The 25,173-nt window shown below is 43.6% G+C and overlaps 1 protein-coding gene across 2 annotated transcripts; it reads right to left on the reverse strand.

Moving 5' to 3' along the window:
* Positions 1–281: 281 nt before the first annotated feature.
* On the reverse strand, positions 282–19,685 carry Mpv17l (MPV17 mitochondrial inner membrane protein like). Of its 2 annotated transcripts, none has more exons than XR_004389051.1 (4): positions 15,575–15,648; positions 6,074–6,197; positions 3,077–3,106; positions 282–2,909 (listed from the first exon to the last, which is right to left on the reverse strand). XR_004389051.1 is itself a non-coding variant. In XM_032912599.1 (4 exons), exons 1-4 carry the CDS (start codon positions 19,652–19,654, stop codon positions 2,736–2,738), a joined length of 585 nt encoding a protein of 194 aa, XP_032768490.1. In that variant the 5' UTR covers positions 19,655–19,685; the 3' UTR covers positions 282–2,735. The 2 variants fall into 2 exon arrangements, 1 of the variants encoding a protein (XP_032768490.1); XM_032912599.1 differs by lacking the exon at positions 6,074–6,197 and adding an exon at positions 19,345–19,685 and having other exon boundaries at positions 15,575–15,645.
* Between the last annotated feature and the right edge of the window lie 5,488 nt (positions 19,686–25,173).

Here is a 25,173-nt window from a genome sequence, read left to right on the forward strand (position 1 = left end):
TACTAATGTCACCACTTTGGCGCCTGCCAATCACATTAGAGATTATGTACCCTCTAGATAATTTCTCCCATCCCTGCATAAATAGGGGCCTGCGAGTTCCTCCATTGTTATCGTTTTGATGAATGGTTGACCCCCACGTGCTGGCTGTTTCTGCAGAATAAATGCTCTTTGTCTTTGCATACTATCTGAGCCTGGGGTCTTGCTTCAGCCATTTTCAGACCCTTACACTATCTGTCTCAGTTCAGATTTTATTACTGAGAAGAGACACCAAGACCAAGACATCTTTTATAAAGGACGTTTAATGTTTGCTGGCTTACAGTTTCAGTCCATTATCATCAAGGTGGGGAACATGGCAGCATCCAGACATGGTACTGGAGAAGGAGCTGAGAGTTCTAAATCTTTTTTGAAGGCAGACAAAAAGGGACTCTCTCCCAAGGCAGCCAGAGGAGGGTCTCTCCTCACAGTCAGAGCTTGAGCACAGGACCTCAAAGCCCATCTCCACAGTGACTCACTTCCTCTAACAAGCCATTCCTCCTAATAGTGCCACTTCCCATGGGCAAGCCACCACAGCATCTCTCCATGTGGTTCTCACTTCATGCTTCCAGCTTCCTTCTGCCTCCTTCTTCCCATCTGCCTCCTTCCAAGTCCCCTTGGATCTGCCCAAGTCTCCTGCATCTCTGCCCATGTGTCTGCCTGCACAGAAGTTATGCCCCATACTTCCTGCCCCAGCTCCAGCGGTCAGCTATTTATCATACAAAAAGCCACATTCCAGTTTGAACCAATCAGTAGCAGGACAGCGCCCAATCAATCTCTTAGGGTTGCCCTTTGGCACTGAGGACTGCTTGACCTTCACCATGGCAGCTTGCCTTTTAATATGATAGTCTCAGAAAATCTTCCTGGGGTGGTGGGAAGGACAAACAATTACATATAGAAAACTGGTGATGGGCCATAAAAATGACAATATCCAAATCCTGCCAGCAAGTAACTTAGGGAATAGCAATTAACAAGTGAAAATACAGGAATATACTTTCATACCACCCCAATAATTTCTATTACATTCCATAATTTATACCCTTAGATGGTGCATGCTTATAATTTATACATATTACAAACAATTAATTAATTGCTTAGAAATTTAAACATGAATTATAAAACTGACCTTATACATTCACTATTTCACATCTTGAAATTTGTCATATATGACAGTAGAAGGAATAGAGACACGGGGACAATTTTTAGGTGAGATGGCTGAAATTTATTTTAAGATTAATTTATTCATTATGTATAGTGTTCTGCCTGCATGTACGCCTGCAGGCCAGAAGAGGGCACCAGATCTCATTACAGATGGTTGTGCTCCACCATGTGGTTGGTGGAAATTGAACTCAGGACCTCAGGAAGAGCAGTCAGTGCTCTTAACCGCTGAGCTATCTCTCCAGCCCTGAAATTTCTTAAGACACTCATAGTTTTGAATCTTTTATTTTTGTGGTTTTGAAGCAGAAACTTGCTATTTTTTCCAGCCCAGTCTTGAACTCCTGGGTGGAAATGATCGCCCTCCATTAGCTTTCTGAGTAGACAGGCACACACGTCCAGGCCTGGTTATTTGCATGATTCTGAAACCTGAAGGTGGCTGGCTGAGATTAGACAAACTGAACAAATGTGGGAAACTGGCTGATGATTGCTGTGTCCACTTTGAAGTATAAAGATAAAGAATTTTAAAGCACTGAATTATAAAAGACTACTATCAGGATCCCGAATGCAGTCAGTGGCAGAGCTCTAGTCTGTGTAAGACCCTGGTTAAGCATGGTGACTCATGACTGTAATCCCAATATTTAGAATGCGGAGGCAAGAGGGCTACTACAAACTGTGTACACTAGTCTAATACGGATTAGACTTCTTCATTAGAGAGAAAAGAAATGATTAGTTTTCTAGAAATTTCATTCAGAAATCAAATGTTTCATTGGGTATTTGGTCAACTGTATCTTCTCAAAGCTAAAAGACATCGATTTTAAAAACCTGTGCTTGGGTGATGCAATATAAAATCAAAAGAGGAAGATATAATGGTTCAAGCCTGTAATCTCGGCACTTGGAGAGATGAGGCTTCACTGGGGTTCACAGTGAGTTCCAGCCTGAGCTACACAAAGAGAGAACCTTCTTTTTAAAAAAGTAGGCAGTATCAATAAAATATTCTATACAGAATATATCCAATACTATTCCCTTTTGAAGATTAAAAACATCTAATTACAGAATTTTAGTGTTGGCATAATAATACATAGGGGGACTGATTATTCAACTTTCTTGACTGAATTTTATATACATAAAAATTTACTATAAGAACAAAAGGCAATCAGATTCCAAAGTATGTAGGAAATAGCCTGAGAGTTTGGGTTAAAAATACAACCAAAACTGGAGTTTTTTGTTTTTTTTTTTTTAAATTCAATTGGCTATTAGAATAGCACTATTAATGATTCTCAAATGTTACATGCCATTGTTGTAGTTTTTAACCAAAGCATTAAAGAAGTGAAAATACCAGAGAATAAGACTTTTCAGACTGGATTGACTGGGAAAGGCTTGGATAAAAGTTAAAATAATCATTGATAATTTCAAATCAAGTGGGCCTATGGAATAGTAATTCTTCATGATGGAGTCCACAATTGGTCAATGAAGAAAGCTTGTTGCAGATGATTGAGAGCGATGGAGAGATAGAACTGAGTCCTAGGAAGGGAGTCCTGGACACCTTACTTCTCTGGGGACCTGTCACCTGCCTCCTTCCTGCGAAGGAGGATGGATATGGACGCCACTGTACCATCACCGCTCTGCTGTGAAAAGCAGAGGAAGGTGGCCCAGAGGAAACCACAGAGTCCCGTGTATGCTGTCCTCCAGTTCACAGGGACAAGGCTGAAGTTGGTCAGCTGAAATACAGAGAGAGTCTGTTAGGAAGATACTGGCAACAAAAACTGTTTTGGGTTTTGTTTTCATTCCACGCTAGGGACTGAATTCAAGACCCAGCACTTACTAGGCAAATGCTCTACCACTGCACCAAGGCCCAGCACCAGATTCTATAAAGCTTAGCACTCACCTGCACAAAAGGCCAGTACATCAGACCAGTCTGGAATGAAGGAAAGCCCTGTTAGAATGCTGTGTAGGCACACAAACCAAACACATAGTTTGCTCCATAAAAGAATAATAAATGCCAGGTAGGTAGGATGCCCAGCTAGGACAGGATTGCACTCAGAGCAGATTACATGAAGATTGCTTGAAGTCTTGAGAGAGTAAGAGACTTGGAGGTACAGCTTGTAAGCCAATATTTATTGGTTATAATCATAACTGCAGAATGAAAAGTCAGAGATTCTGTAAGAAACCAGCACTTTAAAAATAATCACATATATTTATACATTATAATTTCCAAGTGAGTATCAGCTATAATATACATGATGCATTTATTATCAGTGAATTCTTTAAAGTATATTCAAACAAAAAATTTTTTTTGAGACAGAATATGACTGTTTGTCATTGGCTGGCCTGAAGCTTTGGTTACTATGCAGACCAGGCTGGTTTAGAATTCAGTGATCTACCTGACTCTGTCTCCCCACTGCTGAGACTAAAGATGTGTGCCACTATAACTGGCTTATCCAAACAATTCTTTATGAGACAATATGCAAACAATATATCTAAGCTATCTTTTGATAGAGAATAGGATAGGCTGAAATTACAAAAATTCTTATGTTTATTTAGTGTGTGTGTGTGTGTGTGTGTGTGTGTGTGTAGGTCAGAAGATACTTACTTTTAGAAGTCTTGGAGATTGAACTGAGGACCTCAATCCTCATGGCAAGCACCTTTACTCACTGAGCCATCTTGCCAACCTCTCAATTTTAAAAATTTTTATTTTTATTGACTTTCTTTTGCAACTGGGTCTTGCTCTAGCTCAGTTTAGTCTTAAACTCATGGCAGTCATCCTGTCTTGGCCTCCTAAGTATTGGGGTTGTATAAGCCTCCATGCTTTAAGAAGTAATTTTTTTTTAAAAAAATATACATGAGCCAGGTGTGGTGGTGTATCTTTAATCCTAGGTCTTGGGAGGTAGACTCTCTCTCTCTCTCATATATATATATATATATGATACACATATATATCAGGAGATGCTGTAGGGACACAGAAATCAACTTGAAGCACTTCCCACTGACCAAGTCTGGAGTGCTTGAGAATACCAAAAATAATTAAAACACAGTAATGAATTATAAACTGCTGGGAGAAAAAGAAGAACCCAGAGTACATATCCACAATAAAGATGTAGCTGGGGATGAAGAGCAAACCTATGCTCACAGAATGGTGCTGAACAGCACCTGGGGAGCACCAGGGCTGGGAAGACTCACCACCCAACAAACAGCACATCAGGCAGCTCAGGGCAGAGTCAGAGGCACAGCTGCCTACCGACTACCATGCGCAAGGCCCTGAGTTCTAGTCCCAGCACTGTAGAGAAAAGGGGGAAGGGAAAAGAGGAAAGCAGGGAAGGAGAGGTAAGGAAAGAGGAAAAGAGAAAGGAGGGAAGACACACAGGTCTGTGGTCTCAGCTACTTGGGGGACTGAGACAGGAGGACTTCAAGTTCCATGTCTGCCTGAGCAATTTAGTAAGACCTTTCTCAGAAGTGAGTGGTGAACCTCCTAGAGCCAGGCAGGAATCCCAGTGGAGTGACAGGGACACCAACCCACCCACAAAACTTTTGACCCAAAATTCATCCTGTCTATAAGAAATGCAGTCGACCTGGAGAGGTGGCTCAGTGGTTAAGAGCACTGACTGCTCTTCCAGAGGTCCTGAGTTCAAATCCCAGCAACCACATGGTGGCTCACAACCATCTGTAATGAGATCTGATGCCCTCTTCTGGTGTGTCTGAGAACAGCTACAGTGTACTTATAAATAATAAATAAATAAATCTTAAAAAAAGAAAAGAAATGCAGTCACAGGAGAGGGAGCAGAGATTGAAGGAATGACCAACCATTAGCAGGCTCAACCTGAGACCCATCCCATTGGCAAATGCCAATTCCTGACACTATTAACGATACTCTGTTATGCTTGCATACAGGAGTCTAGCATGGCTGTCCTCTGAGAGGCTCCACCCAGCACCTGACTCAGACAGATGCAGACAGAGCTTGGGGACTCTTAAAGAACAGGAGGAAGGATTGCGGCCTCTAAGCAGATAGAAACTCCACAGGAAGGCCAACAGAGTAACTAACCTAGACCCCTCCAGCTTCCTGCTTTTTTCTAACATTAGATGTACAACAGAGTGTGGTGACCTGTATTGCCTATAATTCCAGCACTCAGGAGTCTCAGGCAGGAGGATTGCTCTACACAATAAGTTTGGGCCAGTCTGGGCTACAAATGGGACCATGTTTCAAAACAAACAACAAAATCAATCAATATATAAATTAATAAAACATGTCAGACATGTTTTATCTCTAACCTCATTCTCCCTTCTAAAATAAAGAACAAGGAAATCTCATTCCAAAACCTCTGGTGGAGGCACGGTTTCTACCCTAGAAGTAGCAGGAGCTCTAAACACTCTCCTTGAAGGAAATGTCCCTAACTAGAGGGAACCAGGGGATTCTGTGCCTTCAAATCTCCCCTCTGCCTTCAATCACCAAATGGACAATTCTGGTTCTGGGGCTCAGTAACATCCTTCAGAAGATTCTAGAAACAGTTCGAGTGATAGCTCAATGTGGTTTCACATTGTATTGGTTTTTGTGTTTTTAGGTATTGGGGTTACCCTAAGAGATCCCTTTCCCACCTCCCACTAAACAAACACTTCTACCACCAAGCTATACCTCTATTCCTCAGCACTGCTCTGGATAGGGCATGTAAAAAGTACATGTAAAAAATTAGGTATATATTCTGGAATCCTGAAATTTTATCTACCTGATTGTTATTAGTTGAGTCAAACTAGTGCTGGATCAGAGCTGATAAATGAACCTGACTTTGCCTGAAGACAGTAAGCCTTCAGCGAACACAAGACAGTCTCGGTTCACTGGTTCAACAGCAACATAGACCTTTGTACTGAATAAAGAACACTGCAGGGGACTTACTTTACTAGGAACAATCCTGGGAAACATCATCCTTCTTGGAAACACCTTTGGGACATAAGGTTCTTTTCACCAGAACTCACACCTGGAAACAGTGACTCCATGGCCGACCCACAACCTACAACTCCTATTTTGCAAATAGATTTAAAAACCTATTAAATAAATTGTAGTTGCTGATAAGAATAAATCTAATGGAGTCTGCTCCCTGGAAGAGGCTATATCCTGTGACATATCAGAAAATACGTTGCACTCTGCATTTGGTAAGAAACCCCCTGAAGTCCCACAGCTGCCACAGAGAGCCCAGTGGACTCAAGGAGCCACCATCCCCCCAAACCGCCTTCCCCCCACCCCCACTGAATACCAATCCCCTTCATGCTGGGACAGACTGCTAGCTAGTTTGCTCCCCAGAAGACACTATATCCTGAGGCATCCCAGAGGATCCCTTGCACTCAGAGCATTTGATACCACATCCCAGGAGATCTGCTGCACCCAGGGCATCTGACACCACAACTGGAGACATCCCGGGAGATTCACTGCACCCAGGAGACCACAGCTTGAAAGCATCCCAAAAGGTCCTTTGTACACAGGGCAACTGGGCAATTGACACGGTCTGAAGACCTCCCGGGGGCACTATGGCAAGCAGGGCAACTGACCCAAAAGACTGAAAGTCTCCTGGAGTATGGCTACACACAAAGAAACAGAAACCACAGTCCTTCTCCCCCTCCCCCCAGCCCACCTCCAGAATAGCTTAACAGAGGACAACAGTTTGACTGCTCCTCTGAAGATCCAACAGTCTGAAGGCCTCCAGGGGGTCTACTGCAGGTAGGACAACAGAGCAGCAGTTTCTCTGCCCCTCTGAATACCATCCAATTGGAAGGCCCCACAGGGGGTCTGCTGCAGCCGGGGCCACAGGCCACCACAAGACCTGAAGCAACCCAGGGACAAAGGAGACAGGCTCCAGACAGAGTCACCCAGACCAGCAAACATCAGGAAGCTGACCTAAAATCCTATCTCATGAAAATCATAGAGTCCTTTAAGGAGGACATAAATAATTCACTGAAATAAATACAGGAAAACACAAGTAAACTGGTAGAAACCCTTAAAGAGGAAACAAATAAAGCCCTTAAAGAAATACAGGAAAACACAAACAGGTGAAGGAATTGCATAAAGCAGTCCAAGACCTAAAAGTGGAAGGAGAACAATAAAGAAAACACAAATGGAGGCAAACCTGGAAAGGGAAAACCTAGGAAAGAGGTCAGGAATTACAGATATAAGCAACACCAACAAAATACAAGAGATAGAAGAGAGAATCTCAGGTGTAGAAGATATTATGGAAGAGTGACACAATAGTCAAAGAAAATTCAAAACATAAAAACTCTTAACCCAAAACATCCAGGAAATTCAGGACATAATGAAAAGACCAAATCTAAGAATAATTGAAATAGAGGAGAATGAAAATCCCCAACTCAAAGGACCTGAAAAGTCTTCAACAAAATCCTAGAAGAAAACCTCCCCAACCTAAAGAAAGAGATGGTCATAAAGGTACAAGAAGCCTATAGAACACCAAACAAATGGGACCAGAAAAGAAAATCTTCTCATCACATAATAATCAAAACACTAAACACACAGAACAAAGAAAGAATATTTAAAGCTGCAAGGGAAAAGGACCAAGTAACATACAAAGGCAGACCTATCAGAATTACACCAGACTTCTCAACAGAGACTATGAAACCCAGAAGAGCTTGGTCAGAGGTCATGCAGACTCTAAGAGAACACAAATGCCAGCCCAGGCTACTATTGTTGGAGTTTAAATCTCGGGCCGCTTCCCAGACAGAGCACACCAAGCCAACATGGTTCCATATGGAGAGGTTTAATGAGAGAAAAAGAGTAGAAGAGAGGAAAGGCTGGCCATGAGCATGTGGAGGGAAGTGAGGTAAGGATGGTGAGAGAAGGGACAGGGACAAAGAGGGCACGAGAAAAGGAAGAGCAAGAGAGGAGTGAGAGAGGGAAGAGAGTGAGGAGGGGGCAAGCAGCCCCCTTTATAGTCAGGCACAGTTGGCTATTGCCAGGCAACTGTGGGGTGTGGGGTGGAGCATACCTGGCTGTTCCCAGGTAGCTGTGAGAGTGGAGCTTAGACAGAATACCAACATTCCCCCATTTTGGTCTAATTTTAAAAAAATAATTAGAGGAGCAGGAATAGGGTCATCGTGATCTCTGACTACTTCCTGCTTGCTTTGGGGCGATGTGTCTCTATGGAACCTAGAAAAATGGGTATGGGATGTTTGTCCAGTCTTAAGAGTTGGCTGTTTCCTTGTTGTCCAAGGTCTGTGGAACCATCTGAGGATAGGTCAGAAGGAACAGGTCCAGTAGAAGCGTCTGTATCTGTGAGAGGAGGCCAGAACATCTGGAGGTGGCTTCTCTGGAGCTGTCCTGGGTCTAGTTAGCGCCTAGACTTGACAAGATGCTGAAACACACACATATATATTTATTATAGGTAGCGAATAAGATTAAGTGCATTTGGGAGAAAAAAATTTTCTCTTAGATGTACATTTGAAACCCAGAGGAATCCCGCCCTTTGGAATAGGTAGTTAGTGGGAACTTTAAGCAGATGTACTTATCTGGGTGGAGTCTATTTGGTCCATGAGAGGTAGGTCTGAGTGGGTTTCCTGTAGCTTATAAGTTTACAAAAAAGATAACATGAGTTAACAACATGAACATTCTTTAAGGTAAGCTTTTTGTGGAGCAAAAGGAAGAATTTGTCCAACAGAATGTGTCCTAGATGTCTTAAAACAGTTTGTCATGACGAAAAGACAGATAGAGAAAGTGGTTTCCAGATCCTATTTGAAAAGACTGTTTAGCAACAGGGTGGGGTGGGGGTGGGGGTGTTCTGGACCTCTCAGACTTGGGAGTCTACCTGAGAAGCTGGTAAAGGAAGTAACATGTTCATGTTAGTAGGTTGGCTGGCTAGAGGGAGCAGAGGGCTGCAGACGAGCTTGAGTTTGGGCAAATGGGTGGAGCAAAATAGAGGCTCCAACTTAGCTTGAAGATCACTTCCCAATAAGGGACAGGGCATGTTGGCACTACCAAAAAGGAATGAGTGAGAGGTGCACCCCTAAAAATGTAACTAAGTAGTGGGATTTGGAGTGGAAGTTAAGGTTGCCCCCTACCCCGATGATAGAGAAACGGGAGAGAGAAGTGGGTCCCCAAAACTCCATTAGGACCGAGTAGGTGGCCCCAGTGTCCAAGAGGAAGGAGATGGCCCACCCACATACCATGATGGTTACCAGGGCTCCTTGCTGGTGATGGCAGTGGTCAGGTCCAAGTCGTCCATAGCCAAGCCTAGGAGATCCCCTAGAGGGTTACCTGGGCATGATGTCCCCTGTCCTACACAACACGAGGGCAATCGACAGCCCAGTGTCTCCCTTGATGGCATCTAGAACATAGTCCCTTGGCTTGTGGAAGTTAGGGCAAGCCCCTGCCCAATGACCTTGTTGACCACATCTGTAGTAGGAGCCTGGTGGTCCCTTAGCCTTAGAAGACCAGGAGTCCTGGGCAGTGGCTGAGGCTGGTCAGACAGCCTTTGCCAGCATATGGTGCTTTTGTCTGTGAGCCTTCTCATTTCTCCCATGGCACTTTAAAGGCCAGTGCCAAAACTTCTGCCTGTGAAGTTAGGGGCTGTTTCTCTAGCTTTTTAAGTTTGTCTTTTAGGTCAGGATAACTCTGGGAAAAGAAATAGGTCATCAGAAGTTGCTCACCTTCTGAGTTTTCAGGGTCTAGGTTAGTGTATTACAATAAAGCCTTTGTAAGGCGTTCTAAATATTGGAATGGGTTTTCCTGTTTCTTCCTGGATGACCTCTTGTAGTTTTTCAAAAATCACTGGTTTTAAGACTGTCCTGCTCCCAAACTCACCAGCATTTCTCAGGAGGTATGGATCATATGTCAAGACAGGGTAGGGATGAAAAATCTTAAATAACTTTGACAGGGCTTATAAACAGAGATAAGGAATAAGAAAACCGTACCATATGTGAGACTGTGACTGGGTGGATTTAAGCCTGTGGCACTGAGCACAGCAAGGTTTGGGAATGGCTAATCGGGAAGCTGCATGCAGGGCATTACAGAGATGGGGAGGCCTGCTGGACTGACCAGCCAGTACCTGGGACACAGGTTACCTAAGCAGGATGCCATGGGAAGCAAAACACAGAGAGGTATATGAATGTTTGGGCATAAAGAATCTCTTTCTATTTACCAGACTGCTGGCAGTAATTGTGAAGATCCCAAAAATTGAGGAACTTGGAGTGCTATTATGCGGCCATTTTGAACCATTATCTAATGAACATTGGGTCCAGACATTATTGCATAGGTGTATCAATTTTGATGAACTCAGGTGAGGTGTTAATTTTAAAGTTTTGAAATTCTCCAAAAGATATCCTAACAGTGTATTTGGAGGCACGTTTGAAGACCATGAATAGCTCTTTGGGGAAAGTCATCAATTAACTCCACACCGGTGTCCCAGGAGGAATTAATGGTAATGGTAGTACTCTACCAGGCCAGGTGTCTGAGTGGTCCTGGAGCTGCCAGAAAGTGTTCCTACCCAGGTCAGCTGCAGGAGCCAGAGCAAGCTTTTGAGGGAAACTCCACCCAATGATCGAGGTCCTATCCAGTACGTCAGCTAAGGAAATTCCCATAATCTCAGAAAAGCTGGCCAGCCTTTATTTGGGAAATCGCGGTACTCCTTGCCAACAGGAATAGACCTAACAATCCGGTGTTTGTGTGGAGATTGTAGCTGCAGTCTGGTAGCAGGAAAGTGGAATCCTGTGGTTGACGAGGGCCTGTCTAAGGGGCAAAAGCTAGAACAATGTGGTGAACCATGGAGGGCAGCAGCTCATGGAGAAGTCTGCTTGTGAGCCAGCTAAAGCAGTAACTGAAGCAGTAACTCATGTGGTGAAAGCCCTGAGTGTCACAGTAGCCAACAGGTGGCGGTGTCCAACAGCACAGGGTACGCAGCAGATGAAATGCATGAAATGGATGAAATGGATGAAATGGATGAAATGGCGGGACACAAGGAGTAATGTGGGGCAGCAGCTGCACGATTCTCCATTCCTTCTTTCCACAGCCCACTTGAGCACTTTGACCTCAGGCTGCCCCCCGGGGGGGTTGCTGGGGGCCGCAGCAGGTGACAGAGGCATGCGTTGGGAAAGGCCTACCTCTGCCGCATGGTCAGCAGCAGTGGGGAGCCAGGCCATGTAAGCACAGGGAGATCAAAAACCATATATAAGCCACCAATGTTGGTGTTTAAATCTCGGTTTGCGCTAGACAAATCACATGGAGCCAACATGCTTCCACGTGGAGAGGTTTAATGAGAGAAGAAGAGAGGAAAGGCCGGCCATGAGCACATGGAGAGAAGGGGTTGGTGGGGAGAGAAGGGACAGGGACAAAGAGGACACGAAAAGAGGAAGAACAAGAGACAGCAAGAGAGGAGTGAGAGAGGGAAGAGAGGGAAGAGTGGGCAACACAGCCCCCTTTATAGTTAGGCACAGCTGGCAGTTACCAGGCAACTGTGTGGCGGAGCATACCTGGTTCTTCCCAGGTGGCTGTGGGGATGGAACTTAGACAGAATAGCAACTATACTCAGCAAAACTCTTAATCAACATAGATGGAGAAACCAAAATATTCCAGGACAAAACCAAATTCAAACAGTATCTGTCTACCAATCCAGCCCTACAGAGGATCCTAGAAGGAAAACTCATTAATATAAGAAAGATACCTACACCAAAGGAAAGCTTCTCACAGCAAAGCCAAAAGGAGAGAACCACAGCACATAAAGCTACCACAAAAACAATTGTAACAGGAACCAATAGTAATCTGTCTTTAATATCTCTCAATATTAGTGGATTCAACTCATCTATAAAAAGACATAAGCTAACAGATTGGATATACAAACAAGATTCAGCATTTTGCTGCATACAAGAAACACACCTAAATAACAAAGACAGACACTATCTTAGAGTAAAAGGATGAAAAAAGATCTTCCAACCAAATGCTCCCAAGAAACAAGCTTGAGTTGCCATCCTAATATCCAATGAAATAAACTTTCAACCAAAAGTTATCAAACATGATGAGGAAGGACAGTTCATATTCAAAGGGAAAATCAACCAAGAGAATGTCTCAATTCTGAACATCTATGTCCCAAATGCAAGGGCACCCACATTCATAAAAGAAACTTTACTAAAGCTCAAAACACACATTGAACCCCACACAATAATAGGGGAGACTTCAACACCCCACTCTCACCAATGGACAGATCATTGAAACAGAAAATAAACAGAGACACAGAGAAACTAATGGAAGTTATGAACCAAATGGATTTAACAGATATGCATAGAACATTTCATCCTAAAACAAAAGAATATACCTTCTTCTCAGCACCTCAAGGTACCTTCTCCAAAATTGGCCAAATAATTGGCCACAAAACAACCCTCAACCAATACAAGATGACTGAAATAATCCCATGCGTCCTATCAGACCCCTATGGCCTAAAGCTGGTCTTCAATAACAGCAAAAGCAACAGAAAATCCACATACATGTAGAAACTAAACAACTCTCGATAATTTGGTCAGGGATAAAATAAAGGAATTAAAGACTTTCTGGAATTTAATAAAAATGTTGACACATCATACCCAAGCTTATGGGACACAATGAAAGCAGTGCTAAGAGGATAATTCATAGCACTGAGTGCACTGGTAAAGAATTGGATAGATCTTACACTAGACTTCATAGCACACCTGAGAGCTCTAGAACAAAGTGAACCAAATTCACCCAAGAGGAGTAGAAGGCAGGAAACAGTCAAACTCAGGGCTGAAATCAATCAAATAGAAACAAAGAGAACAATGCAAAGAATCAGCAAAACCAAAAGTTGGTTCTTTGAGAGAATCAACAAGATAGTTAAATTCCTAGCCAAACTAACTAAAGGGCCCAGAGGTAGTATCCAAATTAACAAAATCAGAAGTGAAAACGGAGACACAACAACATAAACTGAGGAAATAAAAAAATCATCAGATCCTACTACAAAAGTCTATACTCAAAACTGGAAAATCTAGACAAAATGGATGATTTTCTAGACAGATACCACATACCAAAGTTAAATCAAGAGAAGGTAAACTTTCTAAACAGGCCCATATTCCATAAGGAAATAGAAGTTATTAAAAACCTCCCAACCAAAAAAAGCCCAGGGCCAGATGGATTTAGTTCAGAATTCTACCCGACCTTCAAAGAAGACCTGATACTAATATTCCTTAAACTATTCCACAAAATAGAAACAGAAGGAAACCACCAAATTCATTCCATGAAGCCACAATTACTCTGATACCTAAACCACACAAACCTAAACCATGAAAGAGAACTTCAGACCAATGTCGCTTATGAATATTGATGCAAAAATAATAAAATTCTTGCAAATCAAATCCAAGAACACACCAAAACCATCATTCACCACAATCAAGTAGGCTTCATCCCAGGGATGCAAGGTTGGTTCAAAAAAATCCATTCATGTAATCCACCATATAAACAAACTCAAAGAAAAAAATCACATGATCATCTCCTTAGATGCAGAAAAAGCATTTAACAAAATATGACACCTCTTCATGTTAAAAATACTGGAGAGATAGGGAATTCAAGGCCCATACCTAAATACAATAAAAGCAATTTACTGCAAACCAACAGCCAACATCAAATTAAATGCAGAGATACCTGAGGCAGTCCCCCTAAAATCAGGGACAAGACAAGGATGCCCACTCTCCTCATATCTATTCAATATAGTACTCAAAGTGCTAGCTAGAACAATAAGACAACAAAAAGAGATCAAGGAGATACAAACTGGCAAAGAAGAAATGAAGGTATCACTATTTGCAGATGATATGATAGTATACATAAACGACCCCAAAAATTCTACCAGAGAACTTATTTAGCTGATAAACAACTCAGCAAAGTGGCCAGATATAAAATTAACTCAAATAAATCAGTAGCCTTCCTTTACACAAATGATAAACAGGCTGAGAAAGAAAGTAGGGAAACAACTCCCTTCATAATAGCCACGGATAATATAAAATAACTCTAACCAGACAAGTGAAAGATCTGTATGATAAGAATGGAGGTGGTGGATAATATGGGGTGTGGAACAGTAGGAGGGTAGACCAGGAGGGGAATAAAATCTGAAGTGTAAAAATAAATACATAAAAATGAATAAATCTAATGAAGTCAGAAGTCATCATAAACACCTGCCTGAATGCAGTGATAGGGTTTATTTCTTGCCTCCAAGAAGCAGAGATGCTGGAGGCCTCCTGGGATTTATTTGTCCAAGCATATTTAAGCTAGAAACATTGGTGCACCAATCTACAGTCTTGGCTACTTGGGAGGCTGCTTGAGCCCCAAAATGGTATGCCAGTCTGGGCAACATCACGAGATGTTTGTTTTCAAAATAAAACAAAACAAAATGTAACAAAATTAAGATAGCTTTGTCCAAATACTGGATTCCCTGATCAGCCTCACTTTAAGTCCTAATTTAAGCATAGCTGTTTGAAGCCAATCCTAGTGGGATAAACCTGTAATCTCCGCTCCTCAAGAGAATCAGAAGTTCAAGGCCTATCTGAGCTACAGTGAACTGAACACATCTGGTCAAATTATAGAGACCAGGATTCAAGAAAGGAAGGCTGGAAGGAAGGTGAGGAGGGAGGAAGTGAGGGAGGGAGGGAGAGGAAGAAAAAAAGGGTGGAGGGAGGAAAGGAAAGGAAGGAAGGGAGGATAAAAGAGAAGAAGAGAATAAAAGAAAAGCTAGTAGGGCCAGCAAGAAGCTTTCCGTGGGTAAAGGAGCTTACTGCTAAGTCTAATTACCTGAGTTCAACCCTAGAATTCTCACAGTGGAAGAAGAGACTTCCCACAAGTTGCCCTTTGATCACCACACTCCCAAGTCCCTATTCCACTAAATAAATACTGTTATTAATTTTAAAAAGCTAGGGAGCTAGGCACCATGACGTAAGTCTGTAATCAGCTCTTTGGAGGTGGAAGCAGACAGGAGAATCAAGAGTTCAAGGCTGGCTTGGATTAAATGAAACCTATGTCAAAGCATGCAAACTCAGGGCAAGCATGGAACTCAGTGGTAATTAGGCATTGTAAAAAGAGTTGCATCAAAGTTCTCCTTTTTTAAAAATCATATTCATTCATGCATGTGTGTGCATGCATGAATGCATGTGTGTGTATGTCTGTCTGTCTGTCTATGCACTCACTTGATAACATGCTCATGCACACATGCAGGCAGACCACAGAAAGTACATGGAGTTCAGGAACATCTGTGAGAGTCAGTTCTCTCCTACCACCATGTAGACCACAGGGATAGAATTAGGTCCTCAGGTTTGGCAGTAAACTAGGCCTTCTTGTCAGCACCGGAAATAAGTATTCTTTAAGTTTAAAATATTTAAAAGATATGGTTATATTTTCAGAAGCCTGTCTTACCTTATATGTATTCCAGAATTTCTGCCTCAGGTCCAAAAATATGTCATCCTTTCTCTGGAGAAGGCTCATTCCTGTTTACAAAAACACACCCAAAGGAAGCAGGAATAACTTCTGTGTAACCATTTGTGTTGAGACTTCACATTCTAACAGCATTCAAGCACATCAAATTTCAGTCATGACAAGTCGCTGTTGACCCAACAGGAAAACGGGAATATCTCTATTTTAAAACTAACATTTAATGGAACACCAAATAGGACGTGAGAATAGCCAGGAATAAAAGGTACAGCAGAATGATTCTAAATGAAGAAGCCACAAAATGCAAGCTAATACTAGCATTGGATAATGAGGTTGTTGGTGACTTCCTTGTTTATGTTTTGTTTTATATCTATCTACCTGTCATCTATCTGTCTGTCTGTCCGTCTATCTATCTATCTATCTACCTACCTATCTATCAATGGTGTGTGCTTCCGCTTGTCACTGAGTGTGGCTGTCAGAGAACAGTTTGCTGGGTCAGTCCTCTCTTCCCATCGTGTGGGTCTCAAGGGCCATCTTAGGCTGTTAGGCTTGCCAGCAAGCGCCTTTACACACTGAGCCATCTTTCTGTCTCCTTATTTGTTTTTGTTTTTTAAGTATTTAAAAATGTTTTATATTTATGTTATATATTTGACTGTTTTTGCTCATATAGATGGCTGTGCACCACAGTGTTGTGGATGGTTGTGAACTGCTGGGAATTGAATCCTGTTCTTTTACAAGAACAAGTGTTCTTAACTACCAAGCCATCTCTCCAACGCTTTCTTTTGTTGCCCTCTGTATGACTCTGGCTGCCTTGGACTCACTGTGAAGACCAGGCTGGCCTCAAACTCACAGAGATCCTCCTCCCGTTACCTCCCAAGGGCTGAGACTGCAGGTAGGAAGCACTATGCCCAGCTCCATGTTGCTGGAAGTGGAACCCAGTTGCTAAAAAAGAACTTTGACAACAAAGTTGCCGCCCAGCTCTCAGTTTTGAAAAAAAATTAATCTTTTTCCACTTTCTTTTTCCTTTCTTTTGTTCTTTTCCTTTTTTGTTTGTTTGGGGTTTTGTTTTGTTTTGTTTTATGCTGAGATTAAACTCAGGGTCCAAGCATGGTAAACCTACCCTCTACTGCTGAGCTACACTGCCACTCTCCCACACTAACTTCATTCCTTAAAAAAAAATAAAAACAAAGCTTTCTGAGCTGATAGCACTCCTGCAAACATGATGAACATTCCTAAGACTTGCCCGACATTCTGTAAGAAATGTGGAAAGCGGCAATTCCACAAGGTGATACAGGACAAGAGGACCTAACTTGTGCCAGTCCTCACCTGCATACAGTCATCAACCTACACACATCGTTTGACCCTCCTAAAATTCACTGAGATGAGAAGAGTTAAAAGGAGGAAAATACAGCTAGCTAGTCACGTGGCCCTTTAAAATTAGCAATCAAGAGGCTGAAGCAGGAGGAGCACCATGAGTTCGAGGCCAGACTATACTATACATCATAACTTTTGTCTATTTTTAGCGTTCAGGGAGGCTAATAGCAAGAACCTGCCCAGGTGTCCCATTCCTTAATCCATCATTTCTCAAGGTAGGCCTGGCACAGGGCAACACCCAACTACCAGTTTTCAAGTAGCCACCTTAAATTCCAGCTCACACACCCATGTTCCCCTTAAATTCCAGCTCACACACCCATGTTCCCCTTAAATTCCAGCTCACACACCCATGTCCCCCTTAAATTCCAGCTCACACGCCCATGTTCCCCTTAAATTCCAGCTCACACACCCATGTCCCCCTTAAATTCCAGCTCACATGCCCATGTCCACCTTAAATTCCAGCTCACATGCCCATGTCCACCTTAAATTCCAGCTCACACGCCCATGTCCCCCTTAAATTCCAGCTCACACGCCCATGCCCCCCTTAAATTCCAGCTCACATGCCCATGTCCACCTTAAATTCCAGCTCACACGCCTATGTCCCCCTTAAATTCCAGCTCACACACCCATGTTCCCCTTAAATTCCAGCTCACACACCTATGTCCACCTTAAATTCCAGCTCACATGCCCATGTCCACCTTAAATTCCAGCTCACACACCCATGTCCCCTTTAAATTCTAGCTCACACACCCATGTCCCCCTTCATGAGGCAGAGTACACTGAACCAGAAATCCAACAGTAAGACGCAGCAAAAATCTAGGCAGGTGATATATCAGAAGGCCTCAGGCCTTCGTCATAGGCATCCCTACCCCCCTGGGACATCGATGTTTTCTAGTCACAGAGTGATCATACATGCAATTACTATGTATATTGAGATAAAGCACATGGCTAAAAGCCTGGCCCATGCTGTCTTCTGGTGAACTTCCATACCTCCATGCCTCCACGCCTATCTAACATGGGAATTGTAAGAGTATCCACCAAAGTGGTCGCTCAAAGATTAAGTAGAAATCTAGCCCATCAAGTCTTAGTTCCTGGCTCCTAACCAATGCCCGCTGTACCGAGCTACAGTAAGTATTGGGCTGTGTTTGCAAAGCTGGCTGGGAGATGACACGAGAGAACAAGGCACAGAGCTTGGGCAAATCAGAAGTCTCTTGCTCTCTGGTTGTCTATTCTAACTTCACTGACCTTAGCCGTGGCATTAGCTGAGACTATAACAGGCCACCAGGTCTTTGATGTTTCCTGTGGGTTACAGAAGGGAAGGAAGTGATCACAAACTCCCTAAAATACCTCCCAGAGGAGGGTAAGTTTCTTCCAGATGGTTTGCCTACCCTCATTCGGTTTCAGAAGACAGCAATAAGCTGAGCCTGGTGGGGTGAGATTGTCATCTCAGCAACTTGGAAGGCTTAAGTGGGAGAATGCAAGGCCAGCCTGAGCAACTTAGTAAGCCCCTGTCTCAGGATTAAAAACAAACTAAGGACTGCAAATATAATTCAGTTATCACAGCTTTAGGCTCAGTTGCTGGTGATATACCATCCCCAATGCCAAAGTCAGGTTCCGTCCCTGGAGAAGACTCTCCAAACGTGGAGTGGCCCTCCCCAATTGTCACTGCCTTTTAGGACATAGAAATTGCTAAGGAGAGAAGAACCATGAGACCTTTTGCTGTTTTCAGTAAACCAGGCAGTAAAGATTCCCAAAGTCAGCCCATCCAGCTCAGTGTGAAAACAGCTCCCTCATAGGTAGACAAGCCCCTCCCATTCTCCATGTGACCCCACCCCCCTCAGGGAAATCTTGTTGCCCAAGCTAGACTAAGACCCTAGAAATGACTTTTCTATAATCACAGATTCTACCCACTTGGCCCCCAGAGTCACTGATCCCACATTTTTGGATTGAGGCCGCAGAGCCGCAGGTGTGGCTTTTCCCAGAACAGGTGGAGTCCAGGGATGTAGCTGCTGTAGGGCTAAGCTAGAGTCTCTTGAATATGCCTCTTTCTGGAGGAAAAGAGACACTCCCTTCCCCTTCTAAACTCTGCCAAGCTCAGTCTCTCAGCGCTGGCACTAGCCCTCTGAATCCCTGGCACATGGGATCTCCAGTTCCCCGGGCAGCGGCCCCCAAATTCTTCCTCACGGAAACTCAAGTCCCCCAATGTCCAGACCTCTGGTCACTGCTTCAGGATTTCCTTCCAGTCTTAGTTCCTGGGCCACAGAGTCGTCATCTCCTGCCTCAACCCCTGTGGCTCACATCTCTGGTCTCCCGGTTCCCTACCCCACATTCCCCACCCGAGCCTCCTGCCAGGCCTCCAGTGCCCCGCCCCGGCTCCTCACCGACGTAGAAGGCAGAGAGGGCTACTGGCCCTCCGACAGTCTGATCGCATAGCACCTTGGCCAGGACTGTGCGCGGCGCGCGGCCTGGCAGCGCGCGCTCCAACAGGCGCAGCCACATGTAGTTGAAGTTTCCGTGGAAAGTCAGGGCCAGAGTGGCCACTCGCCGCGTCTGGCGCCAATCGGCTGGGCCGCCCCGTAGTCGCTGCTGCAGAGCATCACCCGCTGAGAAGAGCCCGGCGTAGAGCAGCACGTTAGTGGGCCACGGATAGCGCCGCGCCGCCCGTGGAAACGCGCGCCACCAGTTCGCCATACCCGTCCCGGGTACCCTCCGCGCGTGCACACCTAGCTGCACTGCAGGCGCCAGAACGATTGGATGCCCCTGTGCACACCCACCCGCGCGTCCAATCCAGTGATAGCTGGCCACCGAGAGGGCGGAGCCTCTGTGATGTGCTGCGTCCAAAGGGATCTGCCAATTTCCATGAAATCCTCAGGAGGAGGAGAGACACTCAGATAGAAAACAGATCTGTCATTCCCAAAGGCCGTGCATTGTAAGAACAGGGAGTGGCAGCCACCTGGGCATTGGAGATAGCCGCACGACTTTATGAATATGCCAAATGGATCCTACACTTTAAAATCCGGTTTGTTTGTTTGAGACATGGTCTCACCTGTTCCAGGCTGAGCCCTGACTCCCTATGGAGCTGAGAATGACCTAGAACTCCCATCCTCCTACCTCCATCTCCCAAATTCTGGGATTACAGATTTGTGCCATTGGTTCTATAACTTAAAGTGGTAAATTTTGTGAGACTTAAATCCTGTCTCTAAAGATGAGGACGCTCCGAAGGCCCTGGCTTCAGTTCCTCATTACTGCAATAAAAAGTAAGAAAGAAAGCTAGGTCAGCTATCAAAGTGACAATGTAGTGGAGATGCTGGCATACCGAGAATTCATTCTTTTAGCACACAATACATCATCTTCCTGTGTCACTATGGGCCAAATGTCAGAAGTGAAGCTGAGGCCATTCATGAATGAAGTAGTGCTGGGTGTGCCTATTCTGCCCTCCAGCTTGTGTCTCAGTGACCCCTGAAGCCCAAACAAGCTTGCAGATCCATGGTAGCAATTCCAGAAGCAAGGGTCAGTGAGCATTTGGGGAGCAGGTAGAAGCTTTGACTCTGTGCAACTCATTTTCTCCATGTCTTTTTCTGCCTTTCCCTCCTTCCACCCTCTCTCATCCAACAATCCCCTCTGTCTTCTGTTTGTTCACTATATTTAATTGTTTTTCCTAAATCTAGTACCTTTAAAAGGATATTTTTCTATTTCTTTTTAGAGATTTATTTATTTTTTACTTAATGTATATGTGGGTGTTTTGTCTGTATATCACTTACCATATTAAATGTCCACAGAGCTACATGCCATCGTTAGCTGTCATGTGAGTGCTGGGAATCAAACCTGGGTCCTTGGAAGAGCAGCCAGTGCTTTTAACCACTGAGCCATCTCTCCAGCCCTTTTTATTCACTGTGTGTATGTGTGTGTATTTGTTTGTGTGTGTTTGTTTGTGTGTATTTGTGTGTGTGTGTATTTATGTGTGTATGAGTGTGTGTATTTGTGTGTGTATGTGTGTATTTGTGTGTGTGTGTGTGTGTGTGTGTGTGTGTGTGTGTGTGTGTGTGTGTGTGTGTGTGTGTGTGTGTGTTTTTGTGTGTGTGTTTGTGTGTGTATTTGTGTGTGTGTATGAGTGTGTGTATTTGTGTGTGTGTATCTGTGTGTGTGTGTGTGTGTGTATGTGTGTGTGTGTGTTAGAGAGAGGTGATAGGGATCAGAGGACAATTTTGATTTCTCTTTCCACTATGTAAAGTCCTGGGGACTGAATTCAGGTTGCCAGGTTACTAAACCCAGTGCTTGAATTTTGAAATAAATTCAGACCTGGGAAAATGTAGAAAAATTACACAAAGGAAGCAGATGTGATGACAGAACCTTTCATCCTTGCACTTGGAAGGGTGGAGTGCTGAGGCATATTGTCCAGAATTTAAGACAAATTGCCCACTCTAGGCTACAAAACAAGACCCTGTCTCAAAAAACAAAAGCAAGAAAACAAACAAAAATATACAAAGAATTCCCGTATAATCTTGTTCATTTGTTTTGTTTTGTTTTGTTTGAGTCAGAGCTTATATAGCCCAGCCTAGCCTCAAATTCCTAATCCTCCTTCTGCTTCCTAAGAGCTAAGGTTACAGGCTTGGGCCACAGTCCTCAGCTACCATGCGCTCTTTGCTTGGTCCTTCCCAAGTGTGGCATCTTACATAAGCATGGTATAATTATCAAAACAAGGAAAAACACAGGGACGTAATACAATCACCCAGTTTACATGCCAATCTTACTTAAGCTGATACAGTAAGTCACTTTCTCTCATCCAACAACCAAACCTGGGCTGCTGTAGTGTTTTACTTAGGTCTCCTACCTGAACTATAGACCAGTTCTTTCAAGGATTATTGCTAATTATGTTATTTTTCATAAGCTGAATTGTCTCCTATCATAATTTATACATTGAGGCCCTAATTTTGGTTCTTCAGAATGTGACTGTATTTGGAGACCTTAAAGAAATGATTCAGTTAAATTGAGGTCCTGAGTTAGGCAATACAGTCTGTATGGTTCCTTTATGAGAGGAAACAGATGCAGGAAGAGACACCATGGCAGATTCACGTAGAAGAGAAACTAGGGGTGAGGACATTATAAGAAGTTAACTAGCTACTTGGACTGCTTGTGGTGTCCTTGCTTGTATTTCTAAGTGGAGATGGAGATGTAACAGTAAAGGGGTCGGTCGACACCTCTGTCTCCTGCACAGGATACGTGTCAACCCAGAGAACCCCATAATACATAATAGATCTCCGTAATAAACCTCGCCTTTGCTTATTACATCCAAAAAAAAAAAAAAAAGTCAAGGGGTCAAGATTATTCCCAACTATTCAGTGAGTCTGAGGCAAGCCTGGACTATAAAGACTCTGATTTTATAAACCAAAAAGAGGGGCAGCAAGGACATGACTTCAGTCTCCAGAATACATGTGGCAGACTCCTACAAAGTGTCCTATGACCTTCCTACATGCCATGTGCACTTATATACAAATATTCACACAGAAACAAGGCACAGACACAGAGAGGCAGGGAGTAAAAATTAAAAAGGAAGGAGGACATTGGGGAGAGGAAAACTGCAGGGTGAGGGAAAAGAAGAGGGTAGCAATCTGCATCTATAGGCTGAAGAAAGAGGAGTCAGAATAGAACTGGCCTGACCTTCCTGAATTGTTAAAAAAAAATGTGTTTCTATTGCCCCTAGTCTGTAATATTATTATCACAGTGTACACACACTAATATATCCTTCCTCTCCAGTCTCTGGGATTCGGCCAGTGCCTGTGTGCTTTTGCTGTGCCTGTTTCGTGAACCCCAAAAGACCAGCAAGGAGTAGATTCCGATGCAATCGCATTAGGGTCTCTTTATTATAATCTGGAGCTTGGGCTTACTCACCACTGACCCTGACGCAGCAGGACAGGCTGGTGAAGCAACTCTGAGCTCTCAGAGGGACAAGGTTTTATAGAAAATGGCAATCAAGCAAAGGGGTTTCCAGTCTGGCAAGCATCTAATTGAATGACTATTGTAAGCCGACAGGTAAATGCTCTGAAGCAAAACCATGAACAATCACAGTTTAAAAGTATATCTGAGCTCTGCTCCCAAACCCCGTGGGAGAGAGACCTCACCGCCTGGTCGGGTGGGCACTCCTGAGGCTGCAGAGCAGAAAAGACCACCAACACTGCCCACCCCTGCCCACATCCCTGGCCCAAGAGGAAACTGTATACGGCCTCTGGGTTCCCGTAGAGGAGGGCCCAGGAGCAGCAGGACCGCTGCGTCTGAGACACCGCCAGAACCGGATAAACAGTTCTCTGCACCCAAATCCCGTGGGAGGGAGAGCTAAACCTTCAGAGAGGCAGACACGCCTGGGAAACCAGAAGAGACTGCACTCTGCACACATCTCTGACGCCAGAGGAAAACACCAAACGCCATCTGGAACCCTGGTGCACGGAAGCTCCCGGAAAGGGCGGCGCAGATCTTCCTGGTTGCTGCCACCTCGGAGAGCTCATAGGCAGCACGCCACGAACAAACTTGAGCCTCAGAACCACAGGTAAGACCAACTTTTCTGCTGCAAGTGACCTGCCTGGTGAACTCCAGACACAGGCCCACAGGAGCAGCTGAAGACCTGTAGATAGGAAAAACTACATGCCCGAAAGCAGAACACTCTGTCCCCATAACTGGCTGAAAGAAAACAGGAAAACAGGTCTACAGCACTCCTGACACACAGGCTTATGGGACAGTCTAGCCACTGTCAGAAATAGCAGAATAAAGTAACACTAGAGATAATCTGATGGCGAGAGGCAAGCGCAGGAACCCAAGCAACAGAAACCAAGACTACATGGCATCATCGGAGAATCGGTGCCAATTCTCCCACCAAAGCAAACACGGAATATCCAAACACACCAGAAAAGCAAGATCTAGTTTCAAAATCATATTTGATCATGATGCTGGAGAACTTCAAAACAGACGTGAAGAACTCCCTTAGAGAAACACAGGAAAACATTAATAAACAAGTAGAAGCCTACAGAGAGGAATCGCAAAAATCCCTGAAAGAATTCCAGGAAAACACAATCAAACAGATGAAGGAATTAAAAAATGGAAATAGAAGCAATCAAGAAAGAACACATGGAAACAACCCTGGATATAGAAAACCAAAAGAAGAGACAAGGAGCTGTAGATACGAGCTTCACCAACAGAATACAAGAGATGGAAGAGAGAATCTCAGGAGCAGAAGATTCCATAGAAATCATCGACTCAACTGTCAAAGATAATGTAAAGAGGAAAAAGCTACTGGTCCAAAACATACAGGAAATCCAGGACTCAATGAGAAGATCAAACCTAAGGATAATAGGTATAGAAGAGAGTGAAGACTCCCAGCTCAAAGGACCAGTAAATATCTTCAACAAAATCATAGAAGAAAACTTCCCTAACCTAAAGAAAGAGGAACCCATAAGCATACAAGAAGCCTACACAACTCCAAATAGATTGGACCAGAAAAGAAACACCTCCCGTCACATAATAGTCAAAACACCAAATGCACAAAATAAAGAAAGAATATTAAAAGCAGTAAGGGAAAAAGGTCAAGTAACATATAAAGGCAGACCTATCAGAATCACACCAGACTTTTCGCCAGAAACTATGAAAGCCAGAATATCCTGGACAGATGTCATACAGACCCTAAGAGAACACAAATGCCAGCCCAGGTTACTGTATCCTGAAAAACTCTCAATTAACATAGATGGAGAAACCAAGATATTCCATGACAAAACCAAATTTACACAATATCTTTCTACAAATCCAGCACTACAAAGGATAATAAATGGTAAAGTCCAACATAAGGAGGCAAGCTATACCCTAGAAGAAGCAAGAAACTAATCGTCTTGGCAACAAAACAAAGAGAAGAAAAGCACACAAACATAACCTCATATCCAAATATGAATATAACAGGAAGCAATAATCACTATTCCTTAATATCTCTCAACATCAATGGCCTCAACTCCCCAATAAAAAGACATAGATTAACAAACTGGATACGCAACGAGGACCCTGCCTTCTGCTGCCTACAGGAAACACACCTCAGAGACAAAGACAGACACTACCTCAGAGTGAAAGGCTGGAAAACAACTTTCCAAGCAAATGGTCAGAAGAAGCAAGCTGGAGTAGCCATTCTAATATCAAATAAAATCAATTTTCAACTAAAAGTCATCAAAAAAGATAAG

Source organism: Rattus rattus, chromosome 9 (genome assembly GCF_011064425.1).
Source record: "Rattus rattus isolate New Zealand chromosome 9, Rrattus_CSIRO_v1, whole genome shotgun sequence".
Classification (NCBI taxonomy): domain Eukaryota; kingdom Metazoa; phylum Chordata; class Mammalia; order Rodentia; family Muridae; genus Rattus; species Rattus rattus.

Coding starts and splice junctions, on each gene's coding strand:
- Mpv17l (XM_032912599.1), bottom strand. CDS start 19,654: ATGGCGAACTGGTGGCGCGCGTTTCCACGGGCGGCGCGGCGCTATCCG. Junction 15,646..19,344: donor CCTCTCTGCCTTCTACGTCG/GTGAGGAGCCGG, acceptor TTTTGTAAACAG/GAATGAGCCTTCTCCAGAGA. Junction 3,107..15,574: donor AATTCTGGAATACATATAAG/GTAAGACAGGCT, acceptor CCTTCATTCCAG/ACTGGTCTGATGTACTGGCC.